The sequence below is a fragment of the Lipophrys pholis genome (assembly GCF_963383615.2).
Source record: "Lipophrys pholis genome assembly, chromosome: 9".
Classification (NCBI taxonomy): domain Eukaryota; kingdom Metazoa; phylum Chordata; class Actinopteri; order Blenniiformes; family Blenniidae; genus Lipophrys; species Lipophrys pholis.
In genome coordinates, this window is record NC_137639.1 from 16,564,133 (window position 1) to 16,581,200 (window position 17,068).

A 17,068-nucleotide genomic window follows, 5' to 3' on the forward strand; every position below is an offset into this window, starting at 1 on the left:
CAGTCTGACCGGGTGGCGGTGCAGGTAGACGCAGCAGGTACATTTTAAAAAGCCTGAGGTGCAATAAGTCAAGTCATGCAGGTGTAAGATGCTTTCTACTATATGACTTAGACATTGAGAACCCTGCATCACAGAACCAGATGACAATGATCAACTTGTCAAACTAGACGCTTGTCTTAAAGACATAAAAGCCGAGATGCGCCGCTCTTGAACTCAGATAAAACAGAAGTTACGGAGTCGGGCTTTCCAGTCACCATTATTCTTTTATTAAATAAATGAAAAACCACAAACCAAAACTCACACAGACGCCGCACTGTCCTGTGCGCGTGTCCTTTAAGGGCAGAGAGGTGAGGCAGCACACCTGATTCCCATCAGGGGCTTAATCACCTCTCTGCCACAATGTTGATCAGAACGACGCTGACCAATTAATCCATGGGTTTGTTACTTCTTGACTCGATGTTTTGCAATTTCCCCAACTGGAACAGCAGAAAGCCCCCGCCTCGGAGCCTGGTTCTGCCGGGTTTCTCCCTGTTGAAAGGGAGTTTTTTCTTTACATCTCCTGTACATGCGAAATCTCTGGGTTTTTCTCTATAAAAGCACACCGAGATGCCTGCGTTGTTTTTGGTGCCCCACAAATATGATTTAAATTGCATCTACTTTTACTAGAACAACGCAGCTCCTAGTGTATCAATTATCAACGGCAGCGACTCTTATCGAAAGAAAATGAAACAATTGGCTTCTTCATCTTGTTTGAACCCTTCAGTGGGCCAGTTTCCTGCTGCATGTTGCACACCCTGGCTCAAGAGGTTCCTCTAGAGCAGAACCCTGCACCCTTTTGACGCAACACATTTTATTTTGTGTTTCTTTATCAGGTTTTCTGCAGGACTTCGTGGTGGCACACTGACTACCATCAGATGTTGTGGAGGAGGATGACATGAAATGCTTATAAAAAATAAAAAAAAGATATAATCTGCTATTCTAATTTGGGTCTTATTTCTGTTGTAAACTAGCAGCACATGTTTTATCTCCTTGACAGTGTTAAGAGGCTAAAGAACAAATCAAAAGAATCTCCTGGTGATAACACTCATCAGACCACAGTAATGTCGGCAGCTTGTTTAGTATCAGAATACTCATTCAAATGAAAGAAGGAAAAATTCAATTAATCAGAACAGTGCTTTGAAAGTACATTTTAAAATGTTTTTAATACATTTTACAAATAAACCAGTACATTTCTCCATTTAAGTATTTTTCCCCTAAAATGATTACTTTTAAAGACTAACGCTGGTGCATGTGAGCTACTGCCTGGAGGGCTTTTAAATATTTGGTGTATAACTGAAGAGGCTGCGTTCGGTGGCAGTGCTGTGGCTCAGAGTGAGTCTTGATGTCTTCAACCTCCATGCGGATTCCCCACAGAGGTAAAAGTCTGAGTCCTGCTGCTCTCAGAAGCTGCAATCGAGCTGCGATGACCGCAGAGATAGCGGAGCCAGAGTCAGTAAGTCTGCTTCCAGGAGCGGAAGTACAGCTGGATGGGGAGGAGGGGGTTTCTGTTCCTCAGGCTCTTGTGGAAAACATCAAAATCTGCCTTCCTCACTCTTTGAAGATAGTCTTCCAACACCACCTGAAGCACACAACACCACAGGAATGGTTCAGTTTTGCAGAAGGGTTGACTTAATGAGTTTGTTTAGATGGAAGCGGGTACGACAGGCTATGTTCATACTTCGATGCAAATCTATGAGGGAAAAAACAATATTGATGTAAAGAAGAGAAAATCATTTCATAAAACAAGTTTGAATGCACTGTTACAAATTGAAGGCTGCATTTGATAATTTTTTATAATTGTTTTTTATTGACTATGGATCAGCTATAGACTACATTATTCTTTTAATTGAAATTACAAAGATATTCAACCAAATGGACTGCTTGAAGTGAAGCAAGTTTAGAGTAAGTTGCGTGAGAGGCGGAAGCTGTACTTTATTTTTTGGATGATTTCTTAAGGCATTTCGCTACATGTTCTTCCTTTGACAATGTGAGGTAAATTAATGAGTCTCATAAGTATCCATGTGTGTGAATATGTGCGATTGTCCTGCGATAGTATTAAGACCTGTCCAGGGTGTATCCTGCCTTCTCCCACAGAAAGACATTCCCATCTGCTGAGTAACAAGGACGGACACATTTTATTTCTCAAGGTACAATAATAATACATCAAACGTTACATAGCCAAAACAAAAATAACAAGAAATAAGTAAGAGGATATACGGACCAAAAGGAGATCTACCCTCACAAATCTTACCCTGTCGGCAATACTCCAGAGCAATCTTTAGCCAATACTCAGTCTCCTTTAGCAAAGTCTTATGTTTTACCAAATTATCTGACTCAGTGCATTCACCAATATATCTTAGCTCATTGAACAAAAGAATAAAAGTGTCAGAAAACCACCAAGTCAGCAGGAACTCAGAATAAAACGGATTCCTCTTACAAGGAAGACTTATACTTAAAAGCAACCTTTTTCCAAAATCATCCCCTCAAGTAAGTTTTGGCATAATGACTGTCATTTCTGTCTCCACACATCACAACAATGGACGTGAAAGAAAGCAATCAAAATATGATTGAAGTGAACACTTCCCGTTTTAGTCCATAAAGCTTCAAACAAATAGTGCGATTTTGTTTTTGCACTGTTCCTTGATTGCTTCTTTTGAAACCGGTGGTGTGATGCACAAAGACAATTCTACAGAAATTGTGTTGGAAAAGCAGAACATATGCACCACACTTCTGTTGTTTCTCTTTTTTAGTGGCAGATTTAATGAACAGGGTCGTACGGCTAGGCCACCATACCAAACACAAACTGCACTGGCTATAAAAAAGTATAAATAATAAAATTCAATACCGCCCACAGAGATCTGATGAGAGTGAATGCTTCTTCAGCGACTGCCTCTTGATAAATACAGAAGAGGTGAATGCGAGGCCTGAACCAAGACTACATCTTAATGGAACCATAAATGTGTACTATGAAGCTGTTTAAAAGCCATCTTTGTGAATGTTCCCAAAAGGCTTTTATTTGAGCACTAAGAACAAAAGTCCACCTATACTCCATTAGAGGAGCAGCAGGAGTCTCATCAAATACAGTATTAGAGATGTGCTGTTACCGCTGTTCTGTGGTGTTTTATCTGGACTCATATCGCGAGGCTCTGGAGTCAATCCCAGATGACCATGGGCCAAGGCAGAACACACCCTGGACCTAATAACCAACTTCATCACAGGACAAACACAGAGGGACAGATACTCACGTCCACACACACGGACAATTTAGAATCACAAATCAACCTTAGAGGCTTGTTGTTGGACTGTGGGACGCAACTGAAAAAGCACTCAAACTCACAGCGAGAACAACAAACTCCACACAGATAGGCTCCTCAGCCTGAACTGACAATAGCTTCTGACTCATTGTATCATGAAGACACGTCGCCTTGAATGAGGTATCGAAGACGTTTTATGTTTTCTCATTTCCTCTCATAGGTACATCAGATCGTCTTTGACAAATTGAATATATATATATATATTCTTTTTTTTATATTCTTTGAGGTAATATGTTTTCCCTGCAGCATCACAGGTATTTTCAGCCACCGTGCTCAGTGGGGTGATAATAAACCTTCACGTGTTCAGAGAATGGAGCCATGATGATCTGTCAGTGTGTTTCCTAACACCCCCCCCCCCCCCCCCCCAGCCCCCAGCCTCCTGCAGCACTGCTCCGTCATTCTTGCCGGTTCTCATGACACTTGCTCCAAAACTGCAAATCAACTCAATTAAATTTTCAGCACGATGAATAAGCGCAAGTGGCCGTCTCAGCGTTTCTCACGTGGACAAGCACGCCATGCTGGAAGAGCGTCACATGGAGACGCTCAACACAGCAGCCCACATAATGCCCACACAAGCCCTGCTGTACGGCGGCGGTCCACTGCAGCGTGAAACTGGTCGTTCTACATTCAGGAAGGCAGAGTGCTTTTTGCTGTGTGTCAGCTGAAGGAGAGCAGCTCTGTGGTGTACGCCAGGTTAGTGCAGTGACATAATAATGGACTGCGGACTCTGGCTGTTCCCACCTCCCGATGTGTTCCGATGCTCTGGAGGACGCAGCGGCTGCACTTTCAGTAACTTTAACTCGTTTCACATTTTCATTACAAGACTTACGTTGTAGGAAGATTATTCTAAATCCACAACCAAAGAATGAAACACAACCCGATCAGAGTTGCACAGTTGTAGTGGTTATTAAATATAACAGGAAATATTTAGTCAATGATAAACTTTTGCTAGAATTCTTTGCAGATTGATTTTTGACCAACAACTTTGTATTCAGTTATTATATAATGAAGTTTAAAGGTGTAATAAAATAATAATCATGTAAAACCAAAATGGTCACGTAATGTGACCATGACCTGTATTCCTTTTTTTTTAATGTTGTTGTTGTTTTGCTGTTGGCATTTTCACTATAGTTGTTTGTTGGTTGATATTTTGTTTTGTTCCTTTTTTGTTTTGTTTAGGATCGATATGTTTGTAAAAAGTTCCCAAAAATCTAATAAAATGATATTTAGATTAAAAAAAAATTAAAAATGAACCATTGAGGATGCTAAAGAATAAACGTCAGCTCTCTCACCAGAAATATTAGGATTATCCGTTAAATCAAAAAGTGTTAGATTAAAGGCCTCTTAACTGTCATGCTGCCACCCAACACTAGTCGGGGCTACAGAGCTGCAGCAGTGCTTGAATAGACTGCATTTTTAATGCAGCATTGCGGGGGAAAATGGAAAAGATACTCTGCCAAAACCAACACAGTTTGTCATTGCTCTCATCGAGAGAATTAAAACAAAATGTCACATAGTCTGCGTCAGAAAACAAAATGTATTTCCTGTCAACACTCCACCAAGGTGGAGCGCATCCTCAAGCATGTTGATCGTTATCCTGCAGGGAATGGTGAGTGCTGCTCCTCCGGTGGTGCCAGTCACACTCGGGTCATTTTGACATAATTTGCCCAAATACACTGATTCCACCCAGCATGAGAAGAAAGCGCAGCTCATATCAAAAACAACCTTATATGGTTGCCACATCTTCATGAATCCATGATGCTCATTCACACATTTAACAGTCGGAAAAGTTTCATTCCCATATTCTCAACATGAGGTGCAGGATGGGTCAGTAACCGACAGCAGATGATATTCTTAAAATTCTGTCGTATAAGACAGGCAAGCTCCTACAAAACAGTGTTACAAGTGTCTTCAGCGTTACTGCCAATCAGCCCAAATAATACAAGCTCAATTCATTTTTTTGATGGAAATGGACACCTGATTATTTAATTTAAACGGATGAGTACAACTACTTTGAACAATGCATCAGACTTTGCACAGTGAACTTTGGCCATGTCCGAATGCACCAGCACCCGCAATGAGAGACAGCTGGAATGGGGCCCCATGTGTTTGATTCCCCTTGTTTACGAACTTGATCCAGCTTGGCTAGAAAACAAGAACCTCCATCGTGCAGCACAATGTCACCAGCAGCTTCCCTAATATGACGACCACATCCATCAGTGTGCTGATCACCTGCCTTTTATCCTGCTCTTTATTATGTTTTGAAAGCAATAAATGTTTGTGGACACAAAACGTCTAACAGCTTTTTTACAAAAACAACAAAACACTAAAAGCTCCACGGTATCAATCAATCCCTGCGAGGTGCCACAAGTATTCACACTCCGTCTGCCTAAAAGAGGCGCTAATAGGTTTTATAACAAACAAACGTTGATGTATTTGTCATTTAACTCTTATAAATGCATTTCATTTTGAAATTTTGGATCTTCCATCCTATGCTCTATTTGTCTTTTAAATTCTCTGCGGGTTTCAAACACACCGTCACCAACTGAGATTTCACTTCATCAAAAAGATATCCCCATTGTGATGTGAACTGTTGCACAAATCCTTGGGTAAAACCAGACAAAGACAGAATGATACCGGTTTTTCCAAGTGAGTGTTATCGGAAGTTACATCACCGTTGCCGAGAATAATGACATCAGTGATCTCTGTCCCTGCCGTTTCCTCATTTGTAGAAGCACTGATCTCTTGCTGCTTCTAACCGGGCCTGACGTACACTCATTCTCACCTATTAGGGAAGACTGTACAGCACCATATGTGTTCGCAGCCAGCGTTTGCTTTAAACAACCAGAAGAGCAAAACCATGTATCTAATGGAGCCCTCAACCTTTATCCAAAGGGGGCGTTTCGAAAGTTAATTTGACTGCTAATAAGAAGTGCCAAGGATAATGTGTGTTCTGCATATTGATGAACAGAAACAAGAAATCAATTTCAACACATTACTTAGCCGATAAATGTAAAGTGTTTACTAATGCTGAATAAAAGATGTCATTCACGGCAGACTGCTTTTTATTTTGTTAACCAAGCATTCCAGATTGTGTCTTTGTGTACTACGATTTAATAGGATATTATCATTGGATGTCTGATTACTTACAGTGTGAAGGAAAGCCGGAGTGGCAGCTGGTGGTACAGTGTGGCTGAATGACCGTGCCTGAAACAGAAAACGGCAGTAAGGAGACATTCAACACTGACGAGGAAGGTGTTAAAAACGCTTGTTGTGCGACTGCTCAAAGCTGGAAACTGACATATGTCAGACACAGGAAACAAAGAATTACTTTTTAACAATGACTTACTGTTTACACCCTGTATAATGAAGGAGGTTTCAAGTGGCGCCAGCAATTCTAACTGCAGACAACACAATTATAGCATACATTGAAGGGCGAGACGCGAAATGGAAGTTAAACCCCCCCGAAAAAACACAATATCAATGTAAGTGGACAGTAATACATCTCCAAACTAATCAGTTCAAACCTCCTCAGCGCTCCATTAGTAAGTGAGTGCTAAACTCAAAAGACATTGGCATCACATTTTTAATTATGCACCCCACCGTGGGAGCGCAAATTATCTGAGGATGTAAATCACAGCATGTCTCAGCACTACTGGCCTCTGACGTACATTTGCAATTTGAAAATAACACGCTGGATTATTCTCGTCGAGTGGCTTGAGAGTTCTTCAAGTGCATTAGAAAGCATTGCCTCCACAAACGGCGCCACAGTTGCAGTCGACGGATCATACAGACACATCACAAACAATTTATGTTGCGCGGTTACGTAACTTGACTTCAATGCTGTTGCACATACTAGACTTTCTAATTCTAATTATCTCTAGAGGAATCTTTGGGTTCATGATGTTCCCGTCAATAAGATTTTCACTGAATATTTCCCCTCATGTTGACACTTATACGAAGGCTCAGGACTAAATTAACCGGGCGACGTTGGATTTAACAAACTTAATTAAAAGATGCTGCATGCCACATTATCAATCCATTCAAGAGTTTCTTAAACTGGCCGGCCTCCTAATATTTCTGCACATGATAATCTTGTTTATTCTTGTTTTACCCAACCAACAATAGTACGGTAATGACATCCACTAAATCCAAGATTATATGTGCTAAACACATGCAGTTTGTCTCATTTGTATTAAATTCTATATTTACAACACATAGTATTAAAGAGCAGAGGGACTCAGTAGTGTATGAGGTGTTACAGTGGGCTGGTTGAAACAAATTTTTCATTTTTAAAACCATTTTTAAGTGTCAATGTTAAAAGATGTGTGATTTTAATCAGGTTGTAGTGTTAAACCAAATTATTGTATAAACAGCGTTGTGTTTGTTCTTTCATAGATACTTGAATCCTTATATATATATATATATATATACACATATAAAGTATATTTTATTTTCTGATGATTGTAAAAGGGTTAATATGGTAATCAAATACCATGCAAGTATGACTATCCAGTATAACAGTCGCCGTAACTGTTCTTTTTACATATTTAATTTTACAAAAATAAATCTGACTCCACCCTTCGGGACGACCGCAACAATCTAACAGAAGAAAGACAAACACTTAAACATCAGAGCAATTAGAAAAACACAAAATGTACAAGGCAGCAGCAGACACAAAAGTTTTATAAGAACTCAGAGTTGGAGCCGTACTGCAGTTTTTTCAGGAGTTTGTTCCAAATATTTGGTGCATAACAACTAAAAGCAAGTTCTCTGTGTTTGTTTCCGATTCTTGAACACAAAGCTGGTTTCATCCAACTCCATGTTTCCAGACATAACAGTTGAATTAAATCTTTCGGAGGGGAAATTTTATCTCCCCCTGATGAAGTGTCTTTGGCAAAGTCAATGAATCCCAAGTTCATCCCCATTTTGCCTCGGAGCCGTCACCGACTGCATGGATATTTGAATGAGTGAATGAAAGCGATCCCGTCTTTGGTGTCTTTTATTGAAATGAGCAACCTGACTCAATTTGGTACTCGGACTCAACCATTGTCTTTAAAAGTCACTGTAAGACTCATTTCCCTTGAGGGTGTTTAACTGATGCCCTTGCTCTTTTCTTCTCTCACTAAAGAAAGCGAATCGTTGCTATTCGGTGCACGTTGTGTTCCTTTACGCTCCCGGCACTTTGTGACACTTGCATCAGATGTACTGAGGGACTGGGAGGGTGAGACCAATACTCTCCAGGGGTTTTTCTTTGATCTACCTTGAGTTGTTCTGGACAAAAGCTTCCAGAAACTTGTGAATTCTATATTGCCGCACCGCATTAAAGCGCTTAAATTCTATCTCAAGAAGATGTGCGGTTTCCACCTAATTTTTGAACGGTTGGCGAGCGTGCAGTACGTACGTGTTCCAAATGTACATGAGCCTGGCTGGCGATGTCGTACACAACGTCCTGGATGTTTGGCTCCTGGCTGCCTCGGATGAAATCCTCCTGAGAAGCTCCGTGCTGGAGAAAAAGCGCAAAACACACCAACAGATTTGTGGTTTGGATCAGGTGCTGTTCAGCTCAATTCCTTTTGGCGCCACTTCAAACCTATTTTAATTCTTCTCTGGAGGCCCACTGTGATCAAAAAAAAAAAAAAAAAAAGAAGAACGGTGAAGGATCAGTTTATACCTTTTCAACTGAAAACAGCAAACTTTCCTCATAATCTAACAGTTGGTTCGCATAACAAAGACATTTTCAGGCTCTGAAAACGGCATTTTTTAATTTTTTAAAGGATAGCTACTATAGTGCCACATTTATGATACACCTTCATCTCAATCTGAACGTCGAGCTGAATCACTCTGTGCTGAAGAATAGTGTCTGTTAAATGTCTGTGGTGGTGTGACTGAGCTTACATTAGTGATAGTACTGTCCCAGTATTTCAGTTTGTGAGGTCTTTTCATTGACGAGAGCTTCTTGGAGCCTCGAAAGGAAATGTGTTGTTTGTAACAAACCAAACCACATGAAAATATGGAGACAGTGTGAAAATAAGAGAAAGATTTGAGGAAGGTACAAAGACAGTAACGACATTAAACTGCAAATATGTCCTTATGACAATATTCGGCCAAATTAGCACAACCGTAGGCTTTTCAGTCGGTTTACTGACTTAAAATATTTGTGATAATCAAGACATCTCTCTTTAACTCTCTTTTTTCTTCAACTATTAAGTTTATACAAACAAAACAAAAACAAAACACAATGCTTCACAAATTTAGATAGAAAGCAGAAATTTTCTCATAAAATTCACTACTCACAAAAAGTGGATTGCACAGTGTATTTTGTACTACTGTAGTAATATACATTCACCTCTGCCAACAACTCACATTGCTGTTGGCTGTAAACTAAAGCTGAGCCTACAACACAAAGTGTGGAACTCCATACACATTTTGTAAGTTATAAGTATTATTTAGACAATTATTTCCATTTCCTTTCTTCTCAGCCCTTAAAGGCCAGAAAACTGAGGCCGAATGATCTGACTTCATGTACTCCTTAAACCTGCAGCCACAAAATAACAGTCCAATTTCTGCTCAAAGAACAAGTTCTCCTGTTCCTCTACAAGCACAAAGATTACTTGAACGTTTGCTTGACTCTTTCTCTTGGATGTGATATAAAAGAAAATTAGGCTGGTAACAGTATCGGATATATTGAAAATGGGAAATGTGTATTAGAAAAGAAGGTGGCTGAGCCCAGGAACACGTGTCTCCCTGCCCACCCATGAATAACGTTTTTCTATTGCCTCATAGCAACTAGAGCTTTAGATTATCCCTTAAAAGTTTATCGGGTTACAGTTCAGCCAAACTACATCTACTTATACACAACAGTTGGAGTCAAATTTAAATACCCTTAACTTAAAATTAGGTTATTTGGTGAAATTGCCTAACTTACAGCAGATGTTGCTTAACAATTAAAACAAGAACAGTAAAAAAAAAAAAAGCTCAACCAACGAATGTTACATGTGGGTTCTTAAACGCCAATTTTACCGACTACTGCCGTCTAGGTATTCGAGAAAATCTTGCACAAGTACCCTGATTAGCAAAGCAGAAGATGTCTCAAGCACGCCTTACATCAATCAAGGGCTCCATCAGTGGCAGATTAGATATGACTGAGAGGGAAGATAAATAAAAAGACCAGCTTGGGGTTTGTTCACGGTCATTAGAAATGTGGTTATCAAAATTAGTGTTCCAAATGTTTCCAGAGAGTATTGTCCTTGTACAAACAAGAAAAAAGATACAAGAATAAAGATAAAGTTCTAGCAGTGAATTTTCCTGGAAATTCTGTTTTGAGCAGTAAGCCAGTTCAACGATTAAAGAATATTGGCTGCAGAACTGGGATGTGGCAGAAAGAGGAAGCTTTGTCTGAGGCCGCTGGAGGCCTGCAGGACCTGCAGGACCTGCGGGACTGCATTGAGACTTGGTGAAGGGAGGCAGTTCACAGGAAAGGAGACAAATACTCCAGAAAAAGGGACATCTGTTCATGTTTGACTCAAGGACAGAGCTCTGGGACTAGATGGAGGGAAAAAAAAAAAGAGAGAGAGGGAGAACATACTGTAGGTGGCATACTCACATTCCTGTATTAACCACGGCCACTTCAAATTTCGAAACAAAACGCGCAATTCTTAAGATTATGTGTCAATAACAAGCAACAAGGACAAACTGGGGCAGCAAGAAGAAGAATCATATTATTTTCAGCAGTGGGAAAAGAGAGAATATAGTCCTCTATTATATACTTGATATGCAGACAAAGGGCAGAAGATATCCACTGACCAACAAGCACAAGAAATGTTGTTTACAATGTGTTTGCAGCAATATGAATAAGCTACGGGAGTTATTATGTTTGGTGGAAAGATTGAATAAGCATTTTGAGATATGGACGTATCAAGGAGGGAGTCTAGCACTGAAAAGACGCAGCCGGAAATTAAGCATGGCGGCGGCGGCGGTAGTAGTGGTGGTAGTAGTGGTGGTGGTGATGGCGGTATCCTCAAAGGCTGCTTTGCATCGTCTACACATGAAGTGCTCATAGAGCGAGACAGACTCAACCAAGAATCAACAAATCCAAGCAGAAATATCATGCTGTCTGTGAGGAAGTTGAATGATTGGCATCATTAGACTTTCCATCAGAATAATGATCCCAAAGTACCTTAAAGTTCAGAGGATTTACTACAGAAAAAGTCCAGGAAGATAGAAGAGTGGCCGTCAGAGTCACTTGACCTAAATCTTAAAAATGTTGACCCAAGAATATTATTAATCTGGAGGCTATTGCCTACAAGGAACAGGCCAATACTTAACTTTTCATCCACACGGCACAGTTGTTTCCCAATTCTGTGACAAATGTAAGTGACAAAACAGAGTAATGACAAAAATGCATCGATAAAAAAAACTGCAGAATTAACTATCAAATGGACTTAAGCCTGCTCTGTGTTGTCGCAGCAGTGTTGATGACCAAGCCAAATTTCTGGTCCCTTTCAATTTCTTTGTCTCCATATCTTTTTAAAAAGTCCCAGGATATGCTTCCGTCCAAGGAATTGGAGATGACAAACAGATGATGACGACGACAATGACGTGTTACGATGCAGCAGGTGTTTGACTTTAAATAAAACATGACTGCAGGTCTTGTTACTGCCCATGTGTGACAAAGCTGAATAAAACAAGCAGCAGGATGTCAGGCAATCATGACAACAACTAATTAAGTAAGTCAACTTTATACACTCATAATTACAATATACCAAAAAAAAAAGTAGTTTTTTTTTCCCATTTCAATATTGAGAATCAGTTTACTGCCTGGGTTCGCCACTGCAGACGTTGTGTAGGGCAGCAGCACACCTCCTCCTACACATGGACGGAATCAGTACATCAATCTCATGTAGTGAAGTGTTGGTTTTTTTTTAAGTGTGGGGCCGTCTGCGGACGCAAGAAAGCTTCAGTGGAGCTGCAGGGAAAATATTACAAAGACTTGCATGAGAAGCTGAAGAAGGGTCTGCAGGAGCACAACGTGGTTCAAGCAGTGCCGGGGAGTCAACCTGTCACACTTTGTAAACCCTGTTGTAGAGAAGCTTTAGTGTGTCTGTGCAACACACACACGCAGACGCACACATGCAGAGGCGTTTAAAAAAAGGGCCAAACGCTTTGACTCATTGCATCTTTTTCAACAAGTCAAAATAAATCCAGTATTATAGTCGTGAAGAAGGTCTATGCATCTCTACAGGCAAGAATACAAAGAGTATGCAGAGATTTTAATCTATATTTTAATCAACAACACTTACGTTAAACTACACTCTCCTCGGTAAAAGTCAGGAAATGACTTTGTTAGTTAGGGAAGTTAATAGTAGCAATCATTCAAAAATAAGAAACGTACGCATAAGTAAATTAGGGCTCAAAATGAGTAGCAATGTACAAATATCCTGGTTTGTCTTACAAGGAATTAATTCTGAGAAATTGTGTTCCAAGACATTTTTGGTACATATCCTTCATGATCATCCACGACACATGACAGGTCATGTATGACAGAACAATCCATCCTTCCAAGTATGTTTGCTGCACACTTTTAAAAGTCCAGTTTGTTTTTTTGGTAGATATTAAATTTATTGTCTTTTTTTTTTTTTCCCACTCAATGTAATATGTAAATGCCATTGAATGGAACACATGAGCTGAAGCCCTGTGCATAAGCGCTCAGTGGATTTCTGCGCACCAGCAGCGCCCCCTGCAGGCAGAAGGGTGGAGGTGATTTGAGGTGGCGGAGCAGGAGAGGGCCTTGGGGGTCAGAGGAGTTATCTCCTTCGCTGAAGATTTTACAGGGCGGAAGATTGCACCCTTCATGTGCACAGTTCATCCACGTCCCCTCGGCTCCTCCAGCAGCGGTTTGTTTCCTTCTATGTTGGATAGATGGTGCTGGCAAAGGTTCCAAATTGTTTGCGGCGTTATTCCTCTGCTGCGAGAATGCATCTCGGGCAGGAGGGTTTAAATCTGAAGGCATCAGCATTTTGCCACATGGTGGCTGCGTAACGATTTCTTGCTGGTTTTGTTGTTGGCTCGCGACGGATGAAAATTTAAATTAAGCTTCAACAGGACTGTTGGATGTCATCATGACAAAGCTGAACTCAGCGAAACGCATGTGAGGATTGTCCTAATGTTATCTCTGTAAAATGTACTTTGACCTTTACCCATTGGGTGGTGAAATTGACTGGATTTCTTCTGATTGGATGGCTGTGAGATTGTCAACAATGTGCAATGAGTGCGTGCCTCTTTTCTTTCTTCCAAGATAACTTCAGTACAGAATATGTCCCCACGGTACTGAGAAGCTTCTGCATCCAATGTGTGACGTGCCGGTGAATCTTGTTTGTGATTGGATGATCACACAAAGACACAAAGCTCTAGTTTTCTACTTTCTGCTAAGTTTTTTTTTAATTATTCAAATATAAACGGTCTGGAAGTTACAGTTGTAAGAACTCCACACAAGTCCTGTCAGCAGCAATAGAAGAGGAATAAAAAGGGTTGAACTGTCTGAAAGACACATTTAAATAAAAAAAAACCTGAAAAATTGTTCACTTGTCAAAAAAGCCTGGAAATAAAATCTACATCACAGTCTGAAGATGAAATAGTGAGTCTCTGCAAGCAATAGGTTCAGTCTGCTAACTTAACACATCACAGCTGGATAAGCAGCCTGATGACACAGGATCATATGCCAAACTTGATTTTTACTTGAACTCAGAGAGTATTTATCAAATTTGTCATTCAGAGAAGAGTTTTAGCTTGAATTATTTCCGTCACCGTGAAGCTTGGACTCACCAGCATGCAGATGTCCATGGGCAGGTAGACTTTCCGCCGGCTGCTGTTGTAAGGAATCGCTCTGAGACACGTTACAATCCCGTGAGCTTTACCGATGTGGCTCGCCGCGTGGTCTGCATGGACATTTTTCACACCTGTAATGGGGGGGGAGAGTTTACAGATTGACATCACCTAGTTTCACTCATTTTGTAGTTGTTTTTTCTTTACAACTCTTACAAATTGATATTTAATCAAACTTTTAAGCGATATAAGCAACCACCAGAAACAGCCTCAAGTATTAAACACAAGAACTCAAAACAAGACAGTTAAAGCCATTTTGTTTGGGTTTTTTTTAATAAAATTTGTTGATTATCAGGCCTGACTAAATCTCAGATTGGTTGTTTGTTATACAAAAGTATTCGAAATGTGAAAAAAAAATGTAGACAGCAGTCACACAAAGCCAAAATAACAACAGAGTGCGGATCAAATTTTAATAAAAACCTCAGATTAGAAAGGCTTCATTTCCACGAATAATAATAACTTTACAGATTTTTTGGGACCGGCTGTGATCATGACTTCTATGGAGGCGAGTTAAACCATCTGATAAAATAAAATGGTTGGATTCACTTTGGTTTCATGGCTGTAGAATTGTCAAAACAAATTGCAATGAATAAGTGAATTTTTTTTTTTTGCATCTTTTTTTCAAGCCAATTAAAACTGCTTCTATTACTTTGTGTACTGAGACGGCCATACTGAGGAACTCTCTGGGGCCACTGGAGAAATAGTTATGTTAAATATACGTACCAGTCTTGTGAGAGGTGACTACATAGCCATAACAAGAGTTACAAATTGGCAATAATACAAGCACCAGCTTCCAGAGGCCTGTCCTTACCTAAGCACTCCAGCAGCAGGTATAATAGGGAGGATTGCGTGTTCTCGGAATACGCCTCCAGTTCCTGGAGGTTTCTGTAGGCTCTGTCCTCCAAGTCCTTTTCCTGGTGGAGCAGATAATGTTCAGGATTGTTTAGTAATGACTTGCAGTAATAATTTGTTGAGTTAACATTTGAAACAGGTGGCCTTCATACAAAATAACTTAGTGACCCCTAAAGACTCGTGTTAATTCAGAAAAAAACAAAAAAAACAAGCTAATAACAATCTCAATTGCATAGCTTCCCTGAATTTGAGTAATTTTATTCACATAGGTCATCTATACTTGATCTCCATGTAAGCTGTCACCAGCACCTCTATACTTTGGATAAATATTCATTTAAATCCTTCACGGTTTTGAGTCTTACTCTCTCTGTTATGATCCTCAGCAGCCATCTCTTTGTCAGCTCGTGTGTCCTCACAGCCTGCAAAACACCCACATGGTTACCCAGCTGATAGAAAATGGCTTCCTCCAACAAACTGAAAACACATAAGGAAATTAGTTACTTTATTGAGATCTGTTGTACAAGTAATTTACCTTCCACAGCTCAGAGCTGACTGGTTGGTTAGGAGGTTCATCTCTGAACATTTCCTCTATGGCTGTTTTCCAAAACTGCATTCGCATCAAGCCAATGGTTTTTTGGGAAACTGAGTCTTTAACCTTATGGAGACAACAAAGTTGGGAATACAGAAAGGGCAACTAAGGATTAGGATCAGAAATAATTAATATAGTAGTATAATAGCAGGAGTAGTTAGAGGAGAGGTAGCAGTAGCATCAGTGACAGTCAGTGGTAGAGTGATTACAGATTGAAGTTAGAAGATCAACCAGCCTGATGTAGGACTACCTGCCTGTGCTAGCTCCACATTAAAGGCTCTCAGAGCCAAAGAGGAGCGCCGTGCCTCCTCTGGAAGAAGGAGGCAGCATAAAAAGCCTTCATAGTCTCTGGACCTGAGGGGGGACAAAAAAGAGAAGAGGTGGTTATATGAGTGGATATAATGCTTCTAAAATATAATTACTTCTTTATCATATGGTACCAAACAATCAGCAAGAATAATAGGGTTGGGGCCATCAGATGTGTTGATCAGAAGTCAGGTTGAAACACAGTTTCTAGTGAATAGGTTAAAACCGCTGGGAGGCCTGCACTGAGCTTCGCTTTTCCGTTCTCACTCGCCATACTTCACTATTACGCGTCACTGACATTATGCAATGCACTGGTTTGTAATGTACATGTGCGCACACCCCACTACAAAGGCTACTGTATCATACATTAAATACAAATCAAAGTAATCCTTCTGATATGTTGAAGTTTGGCGTATATCAGTGGGAGGAATGTTTATAGTGTTACCCACCTGACCAGTTCCAGGCAGTACTTTTCATTCTGCTTTGAGTCCGCTGTCCCGCCGCTCGCCGCTCGAACACTCCGCCTCTCAACCGCTCGATGGATACAAACACTGCTTGGTGATATTTTTGTGTTAAAACTATAAATCAGAAACGTTTTACTACTTAAAAATCCATGTTTAGCACCAGCTGCCATGTTCCCCTTCAACTTGCACCCTGTGCAACATTAAAAACATTCCCCCGAACAACCGAAACTGGTGGACTGTTCGGCCACTGTTGTGACGGGGGAAAAAAAATCTTAATTTATCATTTAGAAAAAAAAAAACCCCACAGAATTTAAAGTAATGCGAATGTAATCGCTAGACTTTCGAACATTTCCAAAAGAAAAAGTGCTGTAAAGTGATGTCTGTTTTTTGTCATTTGCAATCTTTGTTAATTTTATCCAAATATTGTTTATTCGTGCAAATTAAACCTACCCTTTCTTAATTTCACATTTCATTTGCGTGGTATTTTTATTCAGCAATAAAAAAAGAAGAGAAAAAGTGCGTGACACTTGTCAGATGACTGTTACTGTAACCATGTGGAGTCACTGTACGTGACATATTTCAGTAATGTTGACGTATGTCTGGCTGAACTTCCGGGAAAA

At 40.2% G+C, this 17,068-nt stretch overlaps 1 protein-coding gene across 1 annotated transcript; it reads right to left on the minus strand.

Moving 5' to 3' along the window:
• Positions 1-246: 246 nt before the first annotated feature.
• On the minus strand, positions 247-16,668 carry ndufaf6 (NADH:ubiquinone oxidoreductase complex assembly factor 6). The gene is made up of 9 exons (XM_080471831.1): positions 16,434-16,668; positions 15,933-16,032; positions 15,622-15,744; positions 15,452-15,508; positions 15,049-15,151; positions 14,178-14,311; positions 8,758-8,859; positions 6,504-6,560; positions 247-1,618 (listed from the first exon to the last, which is right to left on the minus strand). Exons 1-9 carry the CDS (start codon positions 16,616-16,618, stop codon positions 1,490-1,492), a joined length of 990 nt encoding a protein of 329 aa, XP_080327957.1. The 5' UTR covers positions 16,619-16,668; the 3' UTR covers positions 247-1,489.
• Between the last annotated feature and the right edge of the window lie 400 nt (positions 16,669-17,068).

What these genes read in the sequence shown, in the direction of transcription:
- ndufaf6 (XM_080471831.1), bottom strand. Translation starts at nt 16,618, where the DNA reads ATGGCAGCTGGTGCTAAACATGGATTTTTAAGTAGTAAAACGTTTCTG. An exon ending in CCATGGACATCTGCATGCTG is followed by an intron (nt 8,860 to 14,177) that starts GTGAGTCCAAGC and finishes CTTTTTCTCCAG; the next exon opens with CACGGAGCTTCTCAGGAGGA. An exon ending in CTCATGTACATTTGGAACAC is followed by an intron (nt 6,561 to 8,757) that starts GTACGTACTGCA and finishes TTTCTGTTTCAG; the next exon opens with GCACGGTCATTCAGCCACAC.